Here is a 23,365-nt window from a genome sequence, read left to right as displayed (position 1 = left end):
GTGCAACAGCTCTGATCTCTGACCAGCACAACTTTTTTAGAATTTTATAGCATTCGTTTTAATCACAGATGAATGTATTTTGCACTCAGCAGTGCTGGTACCGTACCTTCATCTTGTTAGTCTAGGAACAGAATCACTTTCTTACCTCTTAAGCCTCAGCCTTCCACTGAAAACCTTCCTCAGCACATTTTTCACAATCTCAGACCAACTGTGGCAGTTTCATCTTCTCTTTTCTTTCCTTTTTCTCTCTTCCTAATCCTGCTTGTTTGACTCTCCCTCCTTTCCCTTTTTTTGCTCCGTTTATGTTGTCCAACCCACTGCACCTACAGCCACAGCCTATATATGTTGTTTTGTCCTTCTTTTCACTGTCCCCATAAGAAACCCTAGTTGCTGACTCCTACTTTGCCCCTCAGATAAGGGCCTCCTTTTTCATACTCAACTTTGTCCCTAGCTCCCCTAGAATCCCAAAAGTGCTACAGTGTTCCCCACTTAACCCTCCTTAAGTTGGTGTCCAACTGGGGCGGTATTGGCCCTCGACTCTTCCCCCTCTTCTGCTGCCCACCACAGGGTTTCAATCTCAAGATAGCAGGTCCTACAAGTGCTGCCATCTGTTCCCTGACTTGTGTTCTATCACCCACACTATACTTGCTTTTCATTCACTTCACTCAACAGTTGTGTTTCTCCAAAGCACTATCCAAATGTATTAGATCAAACAAGCTCAAGCCTGCCTTACAGTATTTTCATTTACTCTATGTTACAGCTGTGTTCTGCTTGGTTCTTGCAAAAACAGCAGCCGAACCAACTCGCTCCGATCTCAGTGGTCAATATCTCCAACAGTGTGTTTTGGAGATTCTTTTGGGGAGATTTGACAGCTCTGATCTCTGAGCAGCACTGTCATTTCATCCGCCAGGCAACTTTAAGCCAATGTATTACGTACATCCCTTCATATTCATCATCTCATTTAGTCATTAGAGTATGACGGAACTACTGAAGGGAAAATTATGGCTCCCATATTGGTGTCTAAAATGGAGAATTCCCAACTTCATCTACTGTATATAGTGCAGTCTGGTTCAGGTAAAAGCATTTGAAACAGAGCATTTAAGAAAACCACTGAGTCATTGTATCTGTCCGCAGAGGGAGATACTCCGTATGAAATGCTGAATTTATTCCTTATTGTGCAAATAACCGTTGCCAAGGAATGCCATTTGCCTTAATGATTTTTTTTTGTGATATTTCTCAAACTGAAAAAGTGCTTGAGATGTAGATTTAGGTATATGAACATTATTAACACTGAAATATTATGGTTGCATTGGGAACAAAATAAAAGTTGCTACATGTACTGTAGTCAGTTATTTAAATAATCCTAGTTGGGTTTTTATATTGCCTAAGACAGTAAAAAGAGGTATGTTTTAAATGATGAGATTAATGTCACTACGAATTTACAAGTGTTAGAAGGAGGACATTATTACTGAGATGAGTCCTAATGCTTTTGGGATTAACGCCACAAAAACACTAACATCTGGTTTGAAGGTGACACCTAATGGAGCCTCATCCCTAATGGAATGAGAACTAACACCATCAAAAGCACTTAAATGTTATATAAAAAGATAGTGTTAGAACAGTATTTTATTTGTCCTACTAATGACAACTAACTGCTGTTATGAGAATCCTTAAATTCTAATCTAGTGTTTTCTATTTTTTATACCATATTGAAAAACAGATCTAAAAAGGGAACAGGGTTCATTCTAATGATTTCCAGTCATTAGTCATTTTATTTGCAGTCAATTTTAAATATGCACAGTATGAATTTCTGAATTAAGTAGATACTCAAAGTTCAAGATGTTAAACAAACTTGATAGCGCACTTGAGTACAAAATGAATTCAGCAACCATATTCCGGAAATAGAGTTAAATGCACTTGGGTTTCTAACATTAAGTTAAAACTAATGTGTCTGAAAAGTTAGACACCTAGAAAAAATCAGTTCTAAACCAATAGAGACAACTTATATAGATGGGATTTAAAACATGAAAGGTCTATGGAAAGATAAATTCTTTACCTGAAATCAGAACAATTACAGTTTAAACTATTGTAAAACTGTTTCTGCTGTAAGCCTTTTGGGAACCTTTTCCAAGAACAAAGGAAAGTTAAAATTGAGTGCTGTATATTCTACATTTGGATCATGAGGAATTTAGCTATGCATTAAACTTGATGTGGGGTAGACCACAGCTTTTGGTGCACCGGAAAAGTAATGAGTCTTTCAATCAGTATGAGTTAATTTAACACCAGACTACCACAGACAGTAACTTGCACCACTTGTAACCTCAACTCATCACATTTCAGATGTAGAGGAAGTTCGGGTCTGGTCAGCACTTGAATGGGATTGAGAGATCTCTACGGAAGATCTCACAGGTAGCTGCTGTGAGTATAAGTGTAAGTGGACGACTGGGGGTGCTCCCCAGGACCAGAGTTTCTAAAATGAATACCCCAGTATGACAAGGAAGACACAGGACACTGTGCTACACCCTCAGGAGTGTTCACCGGTGTATAACCAAATTCTATTTTCCACATATTCAGTTTGGCCTTTCCAAAATTCCCCCTTAATTCAATTGGTAAAGTAATTTTTTACTCATCCATCTGATCTTCTGTATACTGGGGCTGCTGTACATCACCACGGTGGGTCATTCACTTCAGGGTGGACTTCGGAATCTTTGAAACGGAAAGAGCTACATTGAAGCAAGAAGTTATTACTGTATCATTTCCTCACTACAACAGACGCATAGGTTTCCTCTTACAGGCAAAAAGAAGTGAAAATAAAACAACAAACTGTAGCAAACTGATATAACACACCCATTGTCCAAAACATATTCATATTACAACACTCTCAATCTCAAAAAGTAGTCTTGTTAGTTGTAATAGAAATTACAACTTAAATGCTGTAGTAAAAAAACAACTTGTGGCAGGATTGCTTGGGACATTATGGTGTCACAAAAATAAACAAAGGCAGCTGATGTTGTCTTGAAGTCTGCATCAAAAACCCACTGTGCTTCCCGAATGTGTACCTTGTTGAAATAGATCTCCATAAAGAGTCACAGTGACATCCTCAACCAGCTCACTACACCTACTAGACCTTATTAATACGATGAGGTAAGATCTGTCATTGGTGCAGAATTTCACACCTCCCACACTCACCACACATCACGCCTATCACTTCCTCATTAACAAAGAAGGAAAAGAGCCAAGAAACTACTTGATGCCAAAGATCTAGAAAAAGTGCAGATATATTAATTATCTGTGGCTCATCTTTGTAAAACACAGATTTTTTATTCATGTACTCTGCAAACAAAAAATAGGGTTACCAAAGCCGTGGAGAGTGATTTTCTACACTACTGCTATGAGCAACACAGCTTTATTTAATGTCACTACAGCTTTATTTAGAATTAACAGCCTTATTTGCCATTGAAGCTTTTCTGAACATGACCCACAATTAGTTTTAAGACCCAAAGACTGTAGTTGCTTTGATATACAGTATTCAGGATAAATCCCAAACGGAGTAGGGGTTAAAGGACTGGTCATTTACTAAAACAATAACTTTCAAGACGGAAAAAGAAAATGTCTCTAAAAATAGACTTGAGTGAGGTTTACATGATCTCTGCAAGCATCTTCTTTATTGACTGACTGGGCATGCCAACGGAGTTCATAAAATTCCACAGAAAGACTTATGATGTCAGGGTAGGTCGAGCTTAATAGACTGGATAAGCTTCAGGAGGTGTCGAAGATGAAACCCGCAGCAGGATTTGTATTGTCATTTCATCATGGCCCCTTCAAAGCCAGGGACATGAAATAAAAATAACTGTGAGATATGCTTAATAGTCCTCTGCAGCACGGACAGCAAGCTTTCTCTTAGACAGTAGTGCACGTTGCTAACCGGTGATACGGAAAAAAAATCTTTTAATTTTATTTTTCTTATGCAAAGCAAGGTTTTTAATATGCACCATGCTGCTAAATAGCTTGAGTTAATAACATTTCATTACAGGGAAACATTTCAATTGTCGCATCTTTCCCACTTTCTCATATTTTAAGCAGAAATGTATTCTTTTCCTCAGGTGTTTACATTCTTGAAACTTGCTGTCGGACTGAGGAATACTAAAGACTGTCATCGTTATTCAATGAAATATATTGTTATTGGTATATCTATTTAATTATTTACAATATGAATGAAAATGTAATTGTGTGAATTACATTGTCAATGTTCGTTTTGGTCAGTAAATACAACAAAAGTCAGATAAGACTTAGGGAATTGGAAGAGTTCATGCTTATGTTTTTCCTAGATATGAATTAATCTCCGGACATCATCCTAAACAGCCCCTGCAGTTAAGATGAAATAATGAGACTCCTCTGTGTACAGTCTGTAACGCTGCAAATCAGACTGATTGGAAAATTCCCTTTTCTTCATTTCATACCTCAGATTTGTGCTCTTTTAAATGAACTTCACTTAGCAAAACTCTAAACATCAAATTAACCAACAATTACTTATCACAAATAAAAAAGCCTTTTCACAAATAAAAAAAGCCAAAAGCTGAACAATAATGAATTAATTTAAAGCCTGTAAATAACTTAAAACAGAGGAAAGCTGTTTTCCTAACAATGTTTTTGCATAAAGTATTTATTCAGTATATAAACGTATTTACATGAATTATGATTTTTATATCTGAATATCTAAACAATATTCAGTACAAATGCTACATACAACATCAGGTAAATTAGGAACAAGTAATAGGTTTATTTCATGCTGAATAATTTGTTCTTCTTTTTTTCAGCATGGAATAAACCTATTACTTGTTCCTTTGCAGCGTACGCATGCTGACACAGCTACCCACCTGAACTACTATCAGGTAAATTATCTGATTATGGAATAAATCAGTAAATCCATGATTCATTACTCACAGAGATATGTATGTTTACATTTCAATATTGTAATAACAACTGTTAACAATGAGCTTATTTGTTCAGAATTTATAATTGTTCACTTAATACCTCCCAGGATTGATTTGTCTGTCCAATATATATTGGATAAATGATCAAACAGAATAAACTTGACTTTCATAGAATTTTCTTACCTTTAGCTATACAATTGAATATTTAATCACCTTCAGCGACTTTATTAGTTAAACTCCAATTATGACTTCTTCCGGGTATAATGTGTGCTGTACTCCACGTCAACATAGAAAGATTCAAGTGTAGTTTTATCTTCTCCTCTCTGTGTAAGCTTTAACTTTTGCTCCATTGAGCATTTTTGTAGTTCTTCTTTAAATTGACTGCAGTCTAAAACGCAACTGTATTAGCATCACAAGGGTAAAAAAATCACTAATTTTAGAAAAGCAGTTACTAGAGAGGATTTCAATAAGCATTTCAACAAACATCATCATCTGAGTTATCACATGGCCCTGGAAGAATGCTTCCTTTTGGGACAATAATCCAACAAGGGGATTCACAACATGGAGTGTAGGGGACCCCCAGTCTTGGCGAAGAATCAGGTGTGGATCCAGTGCCGTATCTTCAGTAAAGCAGTGTTTCATCCCAAAGTGCTTTACTTTGAGAGGCCCCATTAGAGGAGACTCAATTCATCCAGTACCAAACCGCTGAACCCACCAGAGTGATGCACGGCACCCATTCTACGCCACACCCCTTCACCCCCCACTACTGATGAGAGATTAGATACTTTACTCCACCAATTTAAGAAGGGCTTGTGGAATACAGACGCATGAAGATGTCATAGCAAATAAACTTAACATCCATGCACTTGTGTAGTTCTATGGAATGTGTCTCTCAGTGTCGAAAGAGTTCCTTAGGTGAAGAAACCTCCGCGGTATGTTGCTTCTTCACCTTCTCGCCCGCTGGAACGAAGGGGACAGAACATTCTCCTGGCTAGCCCAGGTCAGACAGACCACCTGTCGAGGTGACAGCTGGGACTGTGAATGTTCAGACAAGGTGGCAGCCACTAACGAGTGCAGGGCGTGAGGACTCGTCACGCGTCACGTTGCCACAAGGTGGCATTCTTGGCGGCACCAATGTGATGTGGGCTGACTCACATAGCCACTCCTGTGGAAGGACTGATGAGAGACAAGTTCGGCTCTGACCACATCATCAGCTACAGGTTTCCAAATTCACCCAACCTCAGGTATGGAGACTTCTGGTTATGGATACAGAAGAGGATCGGTTCTATCACTAATGACGTCTCTGCCATTTTTTAATCTGCCACTGTTGCCATTCCCAAGGATCTGCTTAGGTCCATATCTTGAGTGATACAGTTCACAGTCCCAGGCATGGTGGGGTTCAGTCTGAGCAGGGATGGTAACACAGCACACCCTGCTGGTGGTTCTTCTCCCTGCCATTCTACACCGGTGATCCCAGAAATTATTTGGATGGTTATTCTTGTCAGCGGTAATTGTTTTGTTTGAATGTTTTCCTCATTTTTTCCCAATAAATCAATACTTTTATCAATTCAATAAATCAACTGACCCTCCTCCTCCCACCCTCAACTAACAAAACAAAATAATATTTACAAAATAAAAATTAGCAAAAAAAATATACTGTACAAAATATGGGCTCCCCAAGGATCCCACACTGCAAACCCAGAACCTAATAAACAATATACAGTATCCAACTCTTCCATTCCAATAATTTTATTTGTATTTTCCTCTTCTCCTAGCCTACATTTCTTCTTTTTGTTTGTCAGTCTATACATTTTAAAAAACTCTGGCATTTTCTAAATGATTTTAGCAGCCAAGTTTAAAAATAATTACACTTCCAACTGCAGGGCTTTAATGGCTAGAAATCAATTAAATCAATTTCTCCACGAAACAGAACTCGAGGAAGTAGAAATTGTACAAGGTTAATCAAGGTAAAACCATACTTCATTAGTTGACACCCAGTTGTAGATTAGCATTCTGAAAAAGGGAAATACTGCAAAGGACACAACATGGCTCAATTTAATCTTATAGGAATTTGGAAATTGCAGTGACTGTGTGTAACCTAAATAATACATTTTGAATGATTTCCAGTGATTTTCAGATTCAAAAATGCTTGGTTCCTAATCAATTAAAATTGTGCAATTGCTTTTTAAGTAGCCTCTTAAGTCATCCATTCCCCTTAAAAAGCTAACAATTTATAGTGAAATGTGATGTAAATTATTTACACTGTAAGATTTGTTAAGTCTCATACTCAAATAAAACTAAAATGCATTTCCTTATGTCAGAACAGAAGCCTTAAACCATCCCCAGGCCAATAAAAATAATTAATCACACCTTCAAATGCTGTGCTGTTAGTTAACCAAAGGCATTCTTGGCTCTTCTAGTGATAATGATGGCCATTTCTGCAGAGATTTTAATTGATATTTGTTCTATGGAACATTGCCTTCAAATCTTTTCACTCAAAGACAAGGAACTATTCAATTATTTCTTGCTTGTAAGAGAAAGTATCAGCATTGCACTTCATTACTGCCTTTATTTGAAAAGGAATAACTTTATAACTCCACAAACATTGAAATCTCTCCAAATTTACATATGGCCTAGACCAAATCAATGTTTTACACACTGAACATTTGATTCACTGTGCAATACAGAAAAAAACAAAGACAGCTCTTTTAAAAAACACTATTGGTTGCAATGAAACATCTCTCATCTTCACTATCACTGTGAGTGGTTTCTCAATTACTCTCTACTAGTATGACAGTGGACCTTTGTGCTGGTCTTGGTTTAAAACCCGCACAGCACAAATGCATTAGGAAATATTACACATGGAAAGAATATATCATATTGTGGTATAATCCAGGGGCGTGTTTGGTGTGGAGGCGGAGCCCTGGATTAAGGGTGACGCATTGCCTTAGCAACCACCTCTGTCCTGGCTAATTAAGGACAACCCACAGCTGTGGGGGCCCTTTAAGACACACTCAGCACCTCCCTGGAGGGACGAGCAAGCAGGGCTCCAGTCGGGTCAGCCCCGCAAGGGGAGAATATTCCAGCGACAGTCCCGGAGGGGGTTGTGATGCGAGCATAAGGCCGCCAGTTTGCTTCTTTTTAATATTTTCTTTTTTTCCCTCCCCTGTCCTGCCATGTATAAGATAAGATCACTTTATTGGCCATATATAATTTCTTGCGTTAGGAATTTGTCTTTTCGCATACCCCAGCTTGCTCTCCATGAGACACACAGACAGGGAGAGAAGCTGGTGGTCAGCCATTTATACGGCGCCCCTGGAGCAGTTGGGGTTAGGGGCCTTGCTCAGGGGCCCAGTGGAGTAGGATTCCTCTGCCAGCCGCGGGATACGAAGCAGCAACCTTCCAGCCACAGGCGCAGATCACTAGCCACAGAGCCACAGCTCTGCCACAGGACAATATCTGCACCGGGACTGATTGAGTTCTCTTTTTGTTTTGGCTCCTTTTCATCCAGACAGGTCCCCATTAGACTGGGAAAGTCCTGCCTGGACGCCGCTGTTCCAAGCGATGCACTTTTCGTTTTCCTTTTTTTGTTTTTCCGGTTTCCGCTAACCTCACACCGGTAAACCTCTGCCCCCTCAGAAGTTACAAAAGGAATTTGGAAGGATGCCAGGCATGCAATGCGCAATACAAAGGGGTATACGGGGGTAACCCAACAACTGTATGAAAGACATACTGAGGTGACTTTGTACTTTTTTGTAATGAATGAACCCTACTTGATGGTGAAGGGTTATCATCCTTTTCCATTTTTCGTAAATGCAGTAGCTCAAGAATAGTATATGACAAACAGCACAATTTAGGTGTTCAGACTGTACTTCCTATAAAAGGTACAACTGACTAAGTAGGCACAACCTAATTTTCACAATAGTGGATATAGTGGAGTCAGGACAGGGCTCACTGGTTTTTAGTGCAAACCTGTCACTCCAGCAATCTGGAAGAACACCCCACCAAAATCTGCCTCTTTCAGATGCCCAAGCTTAATCTAGGGTTATCTATTATGTCAGTGCATTTATTACAAGAATCATATAATAAATAAGACGCAAACATTCAAAAGACATGGTCATAAAAAACCAACAAACAGAAACAATAATACATATGCTTCGTTTGAATTGTGCTGTGGGAAGAGCTAGCCTCTTAATAAGCTTAAAATATTTTAAACAAACATATTTCATATAAATAAATATATGTATTGGATTAAAATGTCACAAGGGATCACTTTTGAATTTGCTAGATTGAGAAACGCAGCAGATTTCACACCTGCTAAATGTTCAATTTGCTCAAGTAATTTTGTCGTGTAAAGATGCAGTTGCCTGGCTTCCTTTAACAGAATCATTAGCATTTAATCCAAATAAAGAAAAAAAAAGTAAAAATCTAAGGTTAAAACATAATTCTATATCACAGTACCAAGCAATCAGCAGTGGTATTTTCTGTTGTGCACTAAACCTTAGACCAAAATATTAGGAACTGGGATGGTATAATGTTGGGCCTCGTATTCCACATGGTCCAGTTCCCATCAGAACTGAGGTCTGAGGAGCAGTATGCTAAGGAATGCAAGGGACGTTGCTTCTTGTAAGTGTGGGTTCTTGTACATTTTCAAACCAAAATAAACCTTACAAAATATCCAGCGTCTGGAAATCCCCCCAAGTACTGAAACCCTTCAGCACGGCTGCCCAATGTGCAGTCCAAACAGCTCAGGATAAAATGAATAACTCTGCTGCTCCCCTGTTAGCCTTTAAATGGTTTGTCTCCTGTCTGCGAACTCCCTACACACCTCCGCACCTCCTGCCTTCCTTCAGTTGCGAATATGAGGCTGTGAACCCTGGGTGGCTCTGCTTCTCTTTCTGTTGTCACAGGGCGAAAGAATGATCTCCCAGCCTATATTGGATCTTGCTTGTCAATGAACACTTTCAAATCCTGTCTTACAAAGCCCTTTTATACTCGGCATACTTTTATACCGCTGAAGTTGTGTTCGTTATGCTTTCAATGCAAACGTACAGTAACTTACACATGAAAGATTATATGTATTTAGATATAATTTCTTTAAGTGTAATGTTGTGTGCAAATTGCTATAAAAATTCCTTTCAACACATACCTTTTTGTACACAATTGCAGATACAGTAAAAGAGCACTGCAGTGGGGAGAGCTTTACAGATAAAATTCAGAAACATTTGCAGCATTTGGCTTAAACCAGAGACTTGAAAGTATTATCAACGATTTACAAACCATCAGCCTTCCTTGTCCCTGCACGCTTCTGACCGGAAACACCCAGCTGAGAAAGCAAAATCTTAAAACAGCCAGAGCACAGATCAAGACTGAACACTTTTGCTTTTGGTACTTCTCACTGTGCTTTATTTTGGGCTCCTCCCAAATCTATATTAAATGATCAATAATGTAAGGCAAACCCAAAACACAGGTATGACTATAGTGCCATCCCTCTTGTGGGCACTTGAACCGGGAGGTCTCCAAAGCCACATACAGAGCGGCTGGAAACTGTATAACATCTGAAATGGCTTACTTGAGAGTGGTCAGCTCGGTCAGAGACGGCTGGGTGGCCTTGAGATAGCTCGCTCTCCGCGCCTGGATCTTCGGAGAGGGCTTCGGGCTGGTGTCCGAGTCCCCACTGTCATCGTCTCCCATGGCTTTTATGTAGCTGCCGCTGCGCATCCGGCGGCAGGGGATCTCGTCGTCCTTACCTGAGGGTGCAAAGCCACTCCATTCATCCTGGGGGACCTGCGGGGATGCGGAGAGCAGGTCTTCAGACATTTCTGGCACTTTGCGCGCTGGGATTCCCTGCGCTCAGGCAGCTTTGCGCTCCTTCTTTATTTCCTGCATTCTCTGTCTGAGCAAAGTAATTAGATGTTCTTGTGGTTCTGCCTGACTGAGCTAAAACGCCTCCTTAGCAACCTGGGCATCTGTTTCAGCCGAGGCACCTGCAAGCGTGGCTTCATCAGCAAGGCCAGCCATGAGAGGCATATTAGAAAAAAGCCATGAGAGTCTTCAGAAATGCACAGGCTCAGCTAATAAATATGTCAACATCCTGGTCAATGAAGTAATCGGAGACGTGCTTTTTAATTGAAGGTAGTGACGCTTGCGGTGCCTGAAGGGGGAAATTCATTTTCAGGTCACCAAGAATAGGCTGACTTACCAGAGAGCAACTCACTCGTAATATCACTGAAAGATCTCGTCGCTTTGGATTAAAAGCTTTACACTCGTGTTTTTTTTTTGGTAGGATTAATGTTTTCGACTTATAATCCTTCAAGTACAAACGAGAAATAAATTATGATATGATAACCATTTTGAAAGAAGTATTTGCTGTTCCCAGTTGGATCCAACCAAATACTGTTGTGGCCTTTCAATGTGATAAAAACAAAGTAATAAAAACATTTTTATAACTTAGGAAGCTACACAAAATCATAAATAAATGTCAAACTCTTTGGAGGGTTTTCACTGGTTTATAATGATACTGGTGTTGTAGTCGGCTGCAATTGTAGAAGTGATAAATAACTAGACTGCTACAGTATATAACCAACGTGTAACTTCCTATATTCTTAATTCTTGTCACTGACATTCTTAAAATCCATTATCTTTCTAACTGCAGAAAGCTGTGAAGTTTAATCGCGAGTTCACAGATTTCTATATTCCTTTATTTCTATACAATAAAGCAGTGGCTCTCAAACTGTGGTACGCATACCAGGAGTAACAAAACTATGGTAATATGTTTAATGAACCTTCGGAATGTCACACAGTTCTTCATCATTTTATTTTTTAAATTCTACCAAATAAAAATATTTAACATACACCCTTGGCTCAACAAAATAAGCTTTTATGTACATTCAGTCACTCTAACAATGTTAATTGCAAGACAAACGATGAACTGCAAAGCACCTTTGATGTGTGACAGCTAAGAAAAGTGATTGCCGGTCAAGCATTTACAGTTCCATACTTCAGAGGCTCATTCTGCCCCCTCTGGCATCACAATGCTATTTTTCTTACTCCACAAAAAAAACCCTTTGACCAGACACTAAAATAAAACGTAAATGGATTTCTCTGAAAAATGTAGTTCCTAAAAAATGCATGATCTAAAAGCTCTTAATCAGCTTCTATTTCATGCTTTTTTAAGGTACCTTATATTTAATATCCCATAAAAGCTTGGTTGTCTCGATATGGAGCCTTTCTCTTCTCCCCTCAGGAGAACAGGAGAAGAAGAGTTAATGTGCAAAAGCTCGACCTTACAGTTTCCACCCCTTTTCAACTGTACTACAGTATGTCTGGTGGCAAAACACCTTTTCCAAAGTGTTTCAGGACTGATAAACCACCATATGTGTTAGACATCTTAGAATGTATTTCCCTTGCCTTATGTTCAGAGCTAGAGGCATCAGAGTGGTGATTATGCACTAGTTCTTTCTTCTTCATAGTAAAATCTCTCGAAGGAAACTCTTTTAAATGGGTCAAAGTTTTATTTTAATGAGGGAAATCGTGAGACGCTGTCAGACTGAGCACTCTCTCAAGCTTCACCAACAATTTCAACCATAAACCAGAGGTGTACTACAAAAGCAGCGCCTTTTTAAACAAAAATAAAGCGGGACTTAATTATTGCTGGTTTGCAAAGATATTTCTATTTTCTATTCACAACGACCAAAACTGTTACCTGCTTTAGTTTACAATATGTTTTTACAAACAAAACTTACAAGTTCTTATTATGTTTTCAGAAACATTGTGTGGCTGGTATCTGTAAAGTACTCAAGGGAAGGAGGAATATTTAGTAGTTCAGGTCATAACGTTGGGATCTTTCCCTACACTGTCTCTCAGTACTAATCTAGTTTAAGCGTGAAATGCCACATTCATACAATACACTATAATGCCATACGTTGGTCAGTATGAATAATACATTTATTACATCATGTCACTTCACACTGTCTCCAAAAGTTCTAATATAGCCAAATATTAATCATTTTATTTCTCAGAATTCATTTCTCTTGGTTTATTATAGTACAAAGTGTATCACGTGCCACACATAATGGTCAGAGACCAAAAATATGAAGTATACTCCCAACACTGAAATAAGCAACACAATCATTGAGTAGCCAACTGCTTCCTCCATGTCTCTAAATAAGTCAAAACTCAGTGCAAAAATGACTTAATAAATGGCATTCATTGATCACATGATCATGTGATCTCATAATCCCAACATATATCTCGACTGGAACTGGTTGAAATGCAGTTATTTCTTGACAATGATATTCTGGCCAACTTTGAAAACCTGAAAAATGGAAACGGATCCCTATCACAACAGGTTCAATTAATTGATTCACTCAAATTGATAAATTCTTCAGGTCCTTGTACATACACATATACAGTGGATATAAAAAGCCTACACACCCTTGTTGAAATTGCAGGTTTTTGTTGTGTAAAGTCAGAAATCAAGATAAATCATGTCAGACATTTTTCCATCTTTAATGTGACCTTGCAAACAACAAAATTCAAGAGAAAAACAAATAGATGATTATTAGGAAAAATAATTTAAATTAAAAAACCTACAACACCCTGGTTGCATAAATGTGCACACCCTTTTATAATGGGGGCTGTAGCTGTGTTCAGAGTTAACCATTCACATTCAAAATCATGTCCAAACGTAAGTAGCATACACCTGCCATCAATGAAAGTGATTCTGATTAACCCCAAATAAAAATCAACGATTCCTGTAGGATTTCCTTTAAACTTTTGTGGTTGCATCCTACTGGGATGGCCATGGTCCGCAAAGAGCTGACAAAACATCTACGGGATCTTATTGTGAAAGGTACCGATCAGGAGAGGGCTATAAAAGAATATCAAAGGCATTGGATGTACCATGGAGCACTGTGAAGACTATCATCAATAAGTGGAGAAAATGTGGCACCACAGGGACATTGACAAGATCAGAACAACCCTCCAAAGCTGATGACAGGACAAGGAGAAAACCTATCAGGTTTTTTTTTGCAAGGAAGAGTGGGATAAAATTGCAAAGTCCAGGTGTGAAAAGTTTATAGAGACTTATTCACAAAGACTTACTGCTGTAATAAATGCAAAAGGTGCTTCCACAAAGTATTAGTTTGGGGGGGGTGCACACTTATGCAACCATGGAGTTGTAGGTTTTTTAATTGAAATTATTTTTCTTAATAATTATCTATTTGTCTTTCTCTTGAATTTTTGAATTTTGTTGTTTGCAAGGTCACATTAAAGATGGAAAAATGTCTGACATGATTTATCTTGTTTTCTGGCTTTACATAAACCTGCAATTTCAATAAGGGTGTGTAGACTTTTTATATCCACTGTAGCATAATCAGTACACAGTATAAACACACTTGCTTGTTATTCAGTTTGAAAACAAATGCTGTGTATTTCTTTTCTAATACATCTGACCCATAATTTTAATTTCTTCTAATCAACCAAGAATATAACAAGGCCAGACAATCTTTACTTTATAATTGAACTAATGTTGGCTTCTGCAGCGGGATGAGACAGAAAATGCTGGAGTTTCCATCACACATCAGTGAAATCCATGGTGGATGTTAAAAGAGAAAACACCGTTAAAAAAAGGAAAGTCACTGAACGTTTATATGAATCAGACAAGAGTGTTGGTAACTAAGGAAACCTACGGTTAACGTCAGAGCAAAAATCACCAGATTGAGCACAAAAGCTGTTAGAGGAAGCAGATGACATTATAAGCAAGGAGCCCACACAGTACATAATGTCACAGATGTACAATTGTAAACTGGAGGGAAAGTATATTAAAGATAAATATACAGTGCGGAGACTTTAGTTTAGGGCTTGTAACTTTAAAATTTCACCTTAACTTAAAGTATAAAAGATACAGTTCTACAAACTAAAACAAAAACATGTTTTTATTCAATTCTCAGTTCTCTTCCACGATAACGTGTCTGAAAGAGGTGCTGGTCATCTAAAATGTAAGCAAGTATTCTCTCCAACTACAACAAAAAAAACTGCACACATGACGTAGAAGTATTCTAACATTTTCATTTTCCAGCATTAAACGACATAGTACTGTAAAACTGCGGTGTATCAGTCATTGGCTAGCCAGCTCGTTCACCTGGTCACCAAGTCACCCTGGGCTCCAGTGAACTCTTGCCCTGATGGGATGAGCCAGGTGTGGCCACACCTTGCAGCAACAACCACAATCCATTTATAGTACATCCCACTGACACTATCACAACCACAGCTCAGATCTGAGCTTACTTTGCCATCCACACTCCCAAAACACACTCTGTCACAGGAAAATTAAACAATTTGCAAACAAGAGGCCATTCTGACCACCTAGCTTCTAGCTAACTGATTTGATCTCGCTGAGGATCCTCACCCAGCTTTTCTGAGAATATGCAAGTATATCAGCTCTGACAACACGGGCGGGTATCTCTTTTCAAACTCACACCAATCCCCTGTGTGAAGAAACACATTGTGTTCTCCGGCCTAGACGCACATCCCCTTGTCAATCTCTGCTACACTCAGGTGATGCTTTTGAAGACCCCAAGTCTCCCGGAGTGGGAATTTAAAGTAAGTCTTGGTCCATTAAGGAACAGCCCATTAGCACAATGTATGCGATCCACATGAGGTGTTCACATTAGGCATGGTTAGTGAACAGGTCAATGGGCGAAGATTCTTTCTCCTTCAAGCCAATGCCCTAGACTAGTACTGGCAATAATCCCCCATGTCCGGTGAGTGTTGAGTGCTTTGATAACTTTAAAGGAGGCTGCAAAGAAACGTCTTGTCTTATTAATCTAAGCTTGGCTGTCATTTCTGTCTGCCCAAGTTTAATTAAGTCATGTTTAGTTTCAGTCTCATGGTTGTTCAGCGCACACTGACCGTGCAATGAATGTGAAATTGAAGAGCCTGCCTGTAACAGTACAATCCAGTACAGAGCAGAGACATGGAGGAGACATCCCTTCTGTGACATAGCACACAACATGTTCCTGTTACACAAGGAACCAACTAAGCACTATACTTAGAATAGTTCCATGTTCGTATCAACTAAAAACATTCTCCAGTAATTCTTAAGTTTTCTATCTTTACTACTCTGATAACAATTTTATTAAAACACATATAAATGTCTACCTACAGTATATGGTTTCTTTTGTTGATGAGTATAAAAATTAACAACATTTTGTGAGTTACAGATCTGGTGTCAAGCAATTTTCCTGAATCAACACAGTGGTTTAGCACTCTAAGTTCAGTAAAGTTTGATGCTGGATGTTTAAGTCTTGATATTCTGATAATGCATCAGCAGAAGGATTTTCTCCTTGAGTAGGCTTCTGGCAGAAGGAAGATGTAAAAAATAATGCCCAGGAAATAAACTACTGTATGTATATTTGCCAGACCATGCACAAATCACCAAATCACAATCCTGGTGGATTCTAACTTTGTCACAGAGTCAAAAATAATAAAGATAGAAACTGAAAGCATCTTGCTCAGATTCGCTATTAGGGGCCTTTGAAAAATATGAGAAGGTCTCTGCCAAGAAAGTTCTCACTAAATCTAATCAAGCAAAAACTCATGATAAAACTAAAACTGAAAATAAAAAGGTAATGATTACAGGAGCTGTAGATAGAGCATACTAATGTTAAACAGAAGAACCAAAAATGATTCAGTATCCCATTTTAGAAGGGCCACAGACTGCCTTCATTAAAATTCATTAAAAGTAAGAGCTTTTTCTGAGTGAGGCTCTCTGCTTTCTAAATGGAGGCTGAAAGTTCATCTCTGTTAAAGGGCTCTGAAAAAGTTTCCTTTTCTTTGAAAGGTTTTCTATTTTCCTTTACTGTTTGCAATGCATTTAGTTTGATGGAAAGCAAAACATCTTCAAAGCTATTTAAAAACTTGAACCATCTCCCTCTCTCGCACTACAAAGACCATCTGCGATCCATGAAGGCAGCCTCTCGCAAACTTGAGCATAGGTGGCGTCTTTCTGGCCTAAATGTACATTATCAGGCCTGGAGAGATTACTTATCTGATTATAAGGTTACTATAATCTAGGTCTGCTAGATCCACCTACTTCTCTTACATCATTGAAAATCACCAAAACAACCCCAGACATCTTTTCTCCACCATCAACAGACTGCTCAAGCCAAACTGCCCTACCACATTACCTGCCTCATCACAACTTTGCAACACATTCTTAGATTTCTTTAGTTCTAAGATTGACAGCATCCGGCATCACATTCTCTCCACTATGGATATCATTTCCATACCTCCTCCCTCCTCATCTAACTTCTCTGGTTCCCATCTCTCCAGCTTCTCGGTCTCCTCTATTGTTATTGTTGTATTGTTGTAATTGTAATTGTGTCTTATCTTGTGAATTCTTCTTATTTATTGTTGTAGTCTTCTTATTTATTGTTATTGTCATCCTGTAAAGCACTTTGAGAAGCCACCTTTAAAGGCGCTATAAAATAAAGTTGTTTATTATTATTATTATTATTATTATTATTTATCAGGATGATAATGACACAATGGTGAAATCCAGTAAAGCAGATTAATTTCTTCATAGTTTCAAGTCTTTCTTCACCAGGCTACCTCATCAAAAATTATGTAAACTTTGTAAAGATTAGTATATCTGATCATAGGCATTTCGGTACATACTATTTTTGCTTTGAATGTGATGATTTGAAGACAAGTCACGTTAAGAACAGAATGTTAAGCACCTTCTGACAGACCTTGATTGCTGAATAATTTAATTAAAAATGCCTTTCAATTTATAGCAACTACAGCAGATGAAATAGATTAGAATACTAAGCCCTCCAGATTTATTCATACCCTCAATGAAATAGGAACAATAATACATCATATAGCGGAATTTTTATAGGATAAGATACTGTATTTTTCTTAAAAATTCGAAATTTGTTACACTACAACCATAACAACATTTAACAGGACAAAGTTATATTATTCACAAAGAATTAATTGAACTCCAGAACGCCTGAGGGCCACATTTACTTAGACCTCCAAGTATTCCTTTAAATAAAATACAATGCAAACATATCTACAAAAAGATTCTGTTTGCTGGAAGTGTAAGGAAAGCAGCTGGAAACACATACAGTAGAAATACGTACTGTAGAAATACATACAGTAGATGCCTCCAAAGTTTTCCTTTCAGTGCTTTACCACTTCAGTAGCAGCACGCGCAATCATACTTAACGTTAGAGAGCACTCGGTAGGTCACTGGCCTCTGCTACTTGGGCAGTTTAGCAATGCTAAAAAATCTACAAAAAGCTGAAACTGGCACTTTGCACTCTAGTGTACATTATTAGTAAGATACAGTATGTGAGTCTACTGGCATTAATGGCAGCCCCACAAAGTAGAGGATGCAAGTGTATCTTGTCACCACGGTATGCGAGACAAGTGATTCAGGAGGCGAATGTAAATCCAAAGGTAACAGTTAGAGATCTTTAGCACCAAAAGGCATCTACAGGATACAAAGTGTGAAGAACCACCATTTCCATATTGCCTCATGAATGTAGCCATTGTGGTGGGTTCACAGAGGAGTTCTATCTAAGAGGAGAACCACCACAGGAAGAGGCAACTTAGATTCACCAGACTACATGTGAATGACAAATAAAACCACTTCTTATGGTCAGAGTAAATGAAAATTGAGTTTTTTGACCAGACTCATCAGTATTACGTCTGGCATGGAAAAGGTGAAGCTCATTTTGAGAAGACACTCATGTTCACTGAATGACAGGCAGCCTATTATGACTTAGAACTGTTCCATTTCTCTGTATCCTAGAAGCACTGTAAAGATTGGGGGAATTTACCAGGATCTTTTGGCCTAACGCCAAGCTCAAATTTGACCAAATAATGGACATACCAGCATGACAATGATCGTAATCATACTTCGAAATCAACAAAATAATGTTTAAGTGCACAAAAAATATGTTCTCAACTTCTAGACCTAATTGCTGTTGTACAAGCCTTCCCTTCCCTGAAACCTGAATGAATTTGTGCCATACCACATATAGTACATTTTCAACAAATTTAAAGTTACTATAGTGCATTAATGTCAACATTACAAACTATGATACAATACTGTCTTTAGATACAAAATGTCCTTCACAGAATCTTAATTCAAACCCAATTTCTCTAAGGCTACATTTATGAAGTTTCAACTAAAAGGTCGAGATGAGGTCAAACCATAATCTCTTCCTCCTACGTATAAATTGTAGATTTCTAGCTTACTGCACATTTCATTGCAGGTTACCCCTCAGCTGCTTGTTCATGCGAAAGACAGACCTTCCTGTGCCGTTCTCCCTTGCTCCCTTGTGTTTTTCACCTGCTGGAAGGACAACATATCCCAGCACTCTTGCCAACTGGGAAAGACACAGAATTCCAGCCTGATTCGGAAGCCGATTTTCTCCCAGAAAAACAACACTCTCTAGAACTCCCAATTCCTATCTGCAATTGCTCCTACTCAACTGCTTTCCAGTGTCCCAGTTGTCAGTCCCGTATTGACCTCTGGTTGTTCCCTTCTAGCCACAGCAGTACACCTGCAACTCTCGCCGCAGCCAAATCCGTTTTCGTCTTCCATGACTTTTTCTGGGCTCGTCTCTTCTGTTCTCCCAGCCACCCTACCGCCCTTGCAGCTCCAACCTTGCCCTAGGTCAAGCACAGCAAACCTGCCTGCCGGGGTCCCCACGCTGTCCACTCTACTTTTTCAGCTCATCCCAGTGTCACTGGCCCTCCACAGAGCACTGGGCGGAGCGGTGGCACTTTGGCTCAGGATCTGCGCCTGTGGCCGGAAGGTTGCCAGTTCAAATCCTGCGGCTGGCAGAGGAATCCTACTCCGTTGGGCCCCTGAGGAAGGCCCTTAACCCCAACTTATCCAGGGGCTGACCCTGCGCTCTGACCCCAAGCTTCGCTCTTCCCACCTGTGTGTCTCATGGAGAGCAAGCTGGGATACGTGAAAGGACAAGTTCCTAATACAAGAAATTGTATATGGCCAATAAAGTGATCTTATGTTATCACTGACTCTTGATTTTCCTTTCTCCTCCCTTCGTCCTTCCTCCCACATCTTTGGCCCCAGCAATATCGTCCAGGTTTGTCTCTTTCTCTTGTCTCTCCCACAGGAGCTGACACTTGCAAAGTGGGGCCAGGCTTAGCCAATACAGCTTACTAATTCACAGCACACCTCAGCTCCACCTTTAAATGAGGGTTTAGTCAAACTAGCCAAAAACCAAATTGTCCGATTTAGGGCTTCTATTTCAGAGAACTGGTGCTTGATGACTATAACGATATAACAATCATTTTTAATCAAACCCTTTAGATCTGAGGCACAAGTGTGGGGAGATATCAAATAAAACAAACAGGCATGCACACAATGAAATTTGTTTGTCATCAAGACAGCCTTAAGAACAACAGGAAGGAAACTGGAGGCCACTGCTATAGGAGGTCTTAGTAAACACATGCTGCTGAATTGTGAACCACAATTTTAAAAATTAATATCTAGGCACAGCGGCAAGGAATTACAATAATACCTGTATATACAGGGCATAACAGAAATCAAACAAAGTTTCTACTAACCTGATGTTGAGAATGTTACTAATTTTAGTTAAGAGCGGCCTTGAAAACAAATTCAGTATCCTTTGAAAAAGTTTTCAGATTTTCTTGCTTTAAAGCTTTCAGTCATGACACTTTGAAGTAGCAATTCATATCTGTTATACACACAAGGTACTGCACATATTCAAAGTAAAAGCAAAAAGAAAAAAGAATATAATTAATATCAAAGAAAAATTGAATGTCATGATTGCACAAGTATTTAAACCCATTGCAGCGCACAAAATAACCTTAACAAGCTACACAATAACTTGAGTGTCCTTTATAAGCAATAATGTGATTCATATGATTTTAGAATAAATACACTTACAGTACCTCTGTAATTTCCTTGACCTGTCAATACTCCAGCAATCAGCCAGCCCAATTTATAGACCCTTTATTTCCCCCCAAAAGCTCCATTTGTGCTAATTTGTACCAAACATGAACCATACAAGTCCCCCCATTAAAAGCCTCATGTGTCCAGTCCAGGTTACATGGTCGCTTCAATGTTAAACTCTAACTGACTGTAGGTAGGACTGAGAGAGACGTGAGGTGTTGTGTACAAATAGTTTTGATATAATTAGGAATAAGCAGGAAAAAAATGCACAAACTGTGGGACATGTGAGACTGGAACACAGATAAAAAAGGCCAAACATCTTGGTCAACTGGGCATGAAAAACAATGAAATGTGGTGAGCACAAAACTCATCTGATTTACATGCTGTCATCAAGAAGATCAACAACAACGATGAAGATGTGTCTCCAAGTGTTTCCACTGCTCACAGAGGACTATGGGAGTGCCACCACCAATCTTAAGAGGAGGCCCTGCACTTTGAATCGATCAACATGATGACACACCATGTCACAAAAGCGGGAGTGTGATACAGCAATTCATGAAGCCAAGCGTTCAGAACATGAAACAGTCCCGAGCTCTTTCCCATGGAAAACCTCCGGGCTGAGCTTGTATTGGTAAATCAGAAAGAGGCTCTGTAAGAGGAATGGCTTGGTATTTCATCCCCCATCTATCAAAGGGTGGGAGATGGCAAAGAGTGTGCATACAGTCTATTCAACACACACACACACCCAAAGAAGGCTCCACAGCCTTCTCTTTTAAGCAGGGAATAAACCTTTACCTGTTCCTTTGCAGCCTACACATGCTGACGCAGCTCCCTACTTGAACTACTTCAGTCTATTAAACACGTTGTCAACAACTATCCTTGTCTTTGTTCTTTGTACTTTAGTTTGTTGACATAATACTGTATCGAAGAAGTTCAAGCAGGGAGCTGCGTCAGCATGCGCAGGCTGCAAAGGAACAGGTAAAGGTTTATTCCATGCTGAATGGAAAAGAAAAGAGACACAACGTTTTAGCTGTGGAGCCTTCTTCAGGTGTGAGCCTGAAACCTTCACCCTTTCCTTTCCACAATACTGTATCTAACCACTGATATTCTGCACAGTCCGCTTCAGAAAGAGGTTACATACAGTACAGTATATTAAATAACTAAATAATAATTGAATAACTGCTTTCATTAAAGCAGTTAGAGTAGCTGTCTCACAGCTACTGTGTGATGTTTCAGTTCCAGAGTGGAGCCCCATCCATGTGATGGTCTTCCTCTGCCTACGCAAGCTTTCTCACTGAGCTCCAAAAGACACACTGGCCAGGTCTGATTAGCTTTTCTAAACTGTGCCTTTCTCTGTGGCCCTGTGATGATGTGGTGTCCCATCTAGGACAAGAGCAGTAGTGTGCTGCCAGTCTCACCCTGTGCCCTATGCTTCTAGGACAGGTTTCAGCTTGCTTGCTCCAACACTCAGAGAGAGAAGCCTGATAACGTTTACAGTAAATACAAAGGAAGGGACAGAATGCTCTACGTACAAATGAGAATATGTGAAGATCATTAGGGTTGTAACAGCTTTCCAAGGTCCCAGGTGACAAAATTAAAGTTTGGCTGTGACAGCTTCCATCTGTCCTCTCTTTTATTCCACTGTTTGTGGGGTTATTCTATAGTATCCAACGTTTATTTGAGATAGACATTAGGGAACAGATGGATTTCAATTTGGAAGCAACTCTAATGAATGATTCTCAAAACAATGGTGCTCAGCCACTGAGCATTTTCCAATGAAGATGATATGAAAGACTGAAACATTTAAAGGTGTACCTCCTGTAATATTAAAAACAATTGAGAACAGGAATCCAAGCGAAGATATGAAGTTCAATCTTCATGCATTATCAAAAACTGTAACATGCAAGAAGGTGCTCTGTTTTTCTTCAAACACTAAAGTGACAAAATGTAATCTGTAGGGAAGAGTGTAAAACGTTTCTTTAGTAATTGTTGTCTAACCAAATATTTAATGTAAACTCCCTTGACTTTCATTTAGCTCATCTAACATGCAGTTTAGTCAAGACTTTTCTAAGATTCTTTACTGTGATTATTATTTTATTATTTGCCAACAGCCACATCACCCTGCAGCTCACTGCTGGCAGCCCACTGACACTCAGCAGGTGTGAGCCTGGCCAGTACCTGGATGGGAGACCTCCTGGGAAACACTAAGGTTGCGGCTGGAAGAGGTGTTAGTGGGGCCAGCAGGGGGCGCTCACCCTGCGGTCTGTGTGGGTCCTAATGCCCCAGTATAGTGACGGGGACACTTAACTGTAAAAAGGTGACGTCCTTTGGATAAGACGTAAAACTGAGGTCTTGACTCTCTGTGGTCATTAAAAATCCCCGGGTGTTTCTCAAACACTCGTAGGGGTGTAACCCTGGCATCCTAGCTAAATTGGACTGTGGAAGGAAACCAGAGCATCTGGAGAAA

General features: G+C 39.3%; 1 protein-coding gene across 6 annotated transcripts in view; it reads right to left on the bottom strand.

Moving 5' to 3' along the window:
• Positions 1–23,365, bottom strand: part of dlgap1a (discs, large (Drosophila) homolog-associated protein 1a) — a 245,718-nt gene that overhangs the window by 63,057 nt on the left and 159,296 nt on the right. For all 6 annotated transcript variants that reach the window (XM_088642182.1, XM_088642177.1, XM_088642181.1 and 3 more), the window contains one exon: positions 10,507–10,721. In XM_088642182.1, the coding sequence (XP_088498308.1) occupies positions 10,507–10,721 (215 nt within the window). The remainder of the gene's footprint in view (positions 1–10,506; positions 10,722–23,365) is intronic.

The sequence above is a fragment of the Lepisosteus platostomus genome, chromosome 8 (genome assembly GCF_059453375.1).
Source record: "Lepisosteus platostomus isolate fLepPlt1 chromosome 8, fLepPlt1.hap1, whole genome shotgun sequence".
NCBI lineage: Eukaryota > Metazoa > Chordata > Actinopteri > Semionotiformes > Lepisosteidae > Lepisosteus > Lepisosteus platostomus.
This window is presented reverse-complemented; position numbering and strand designations above follow the sequence as displayed.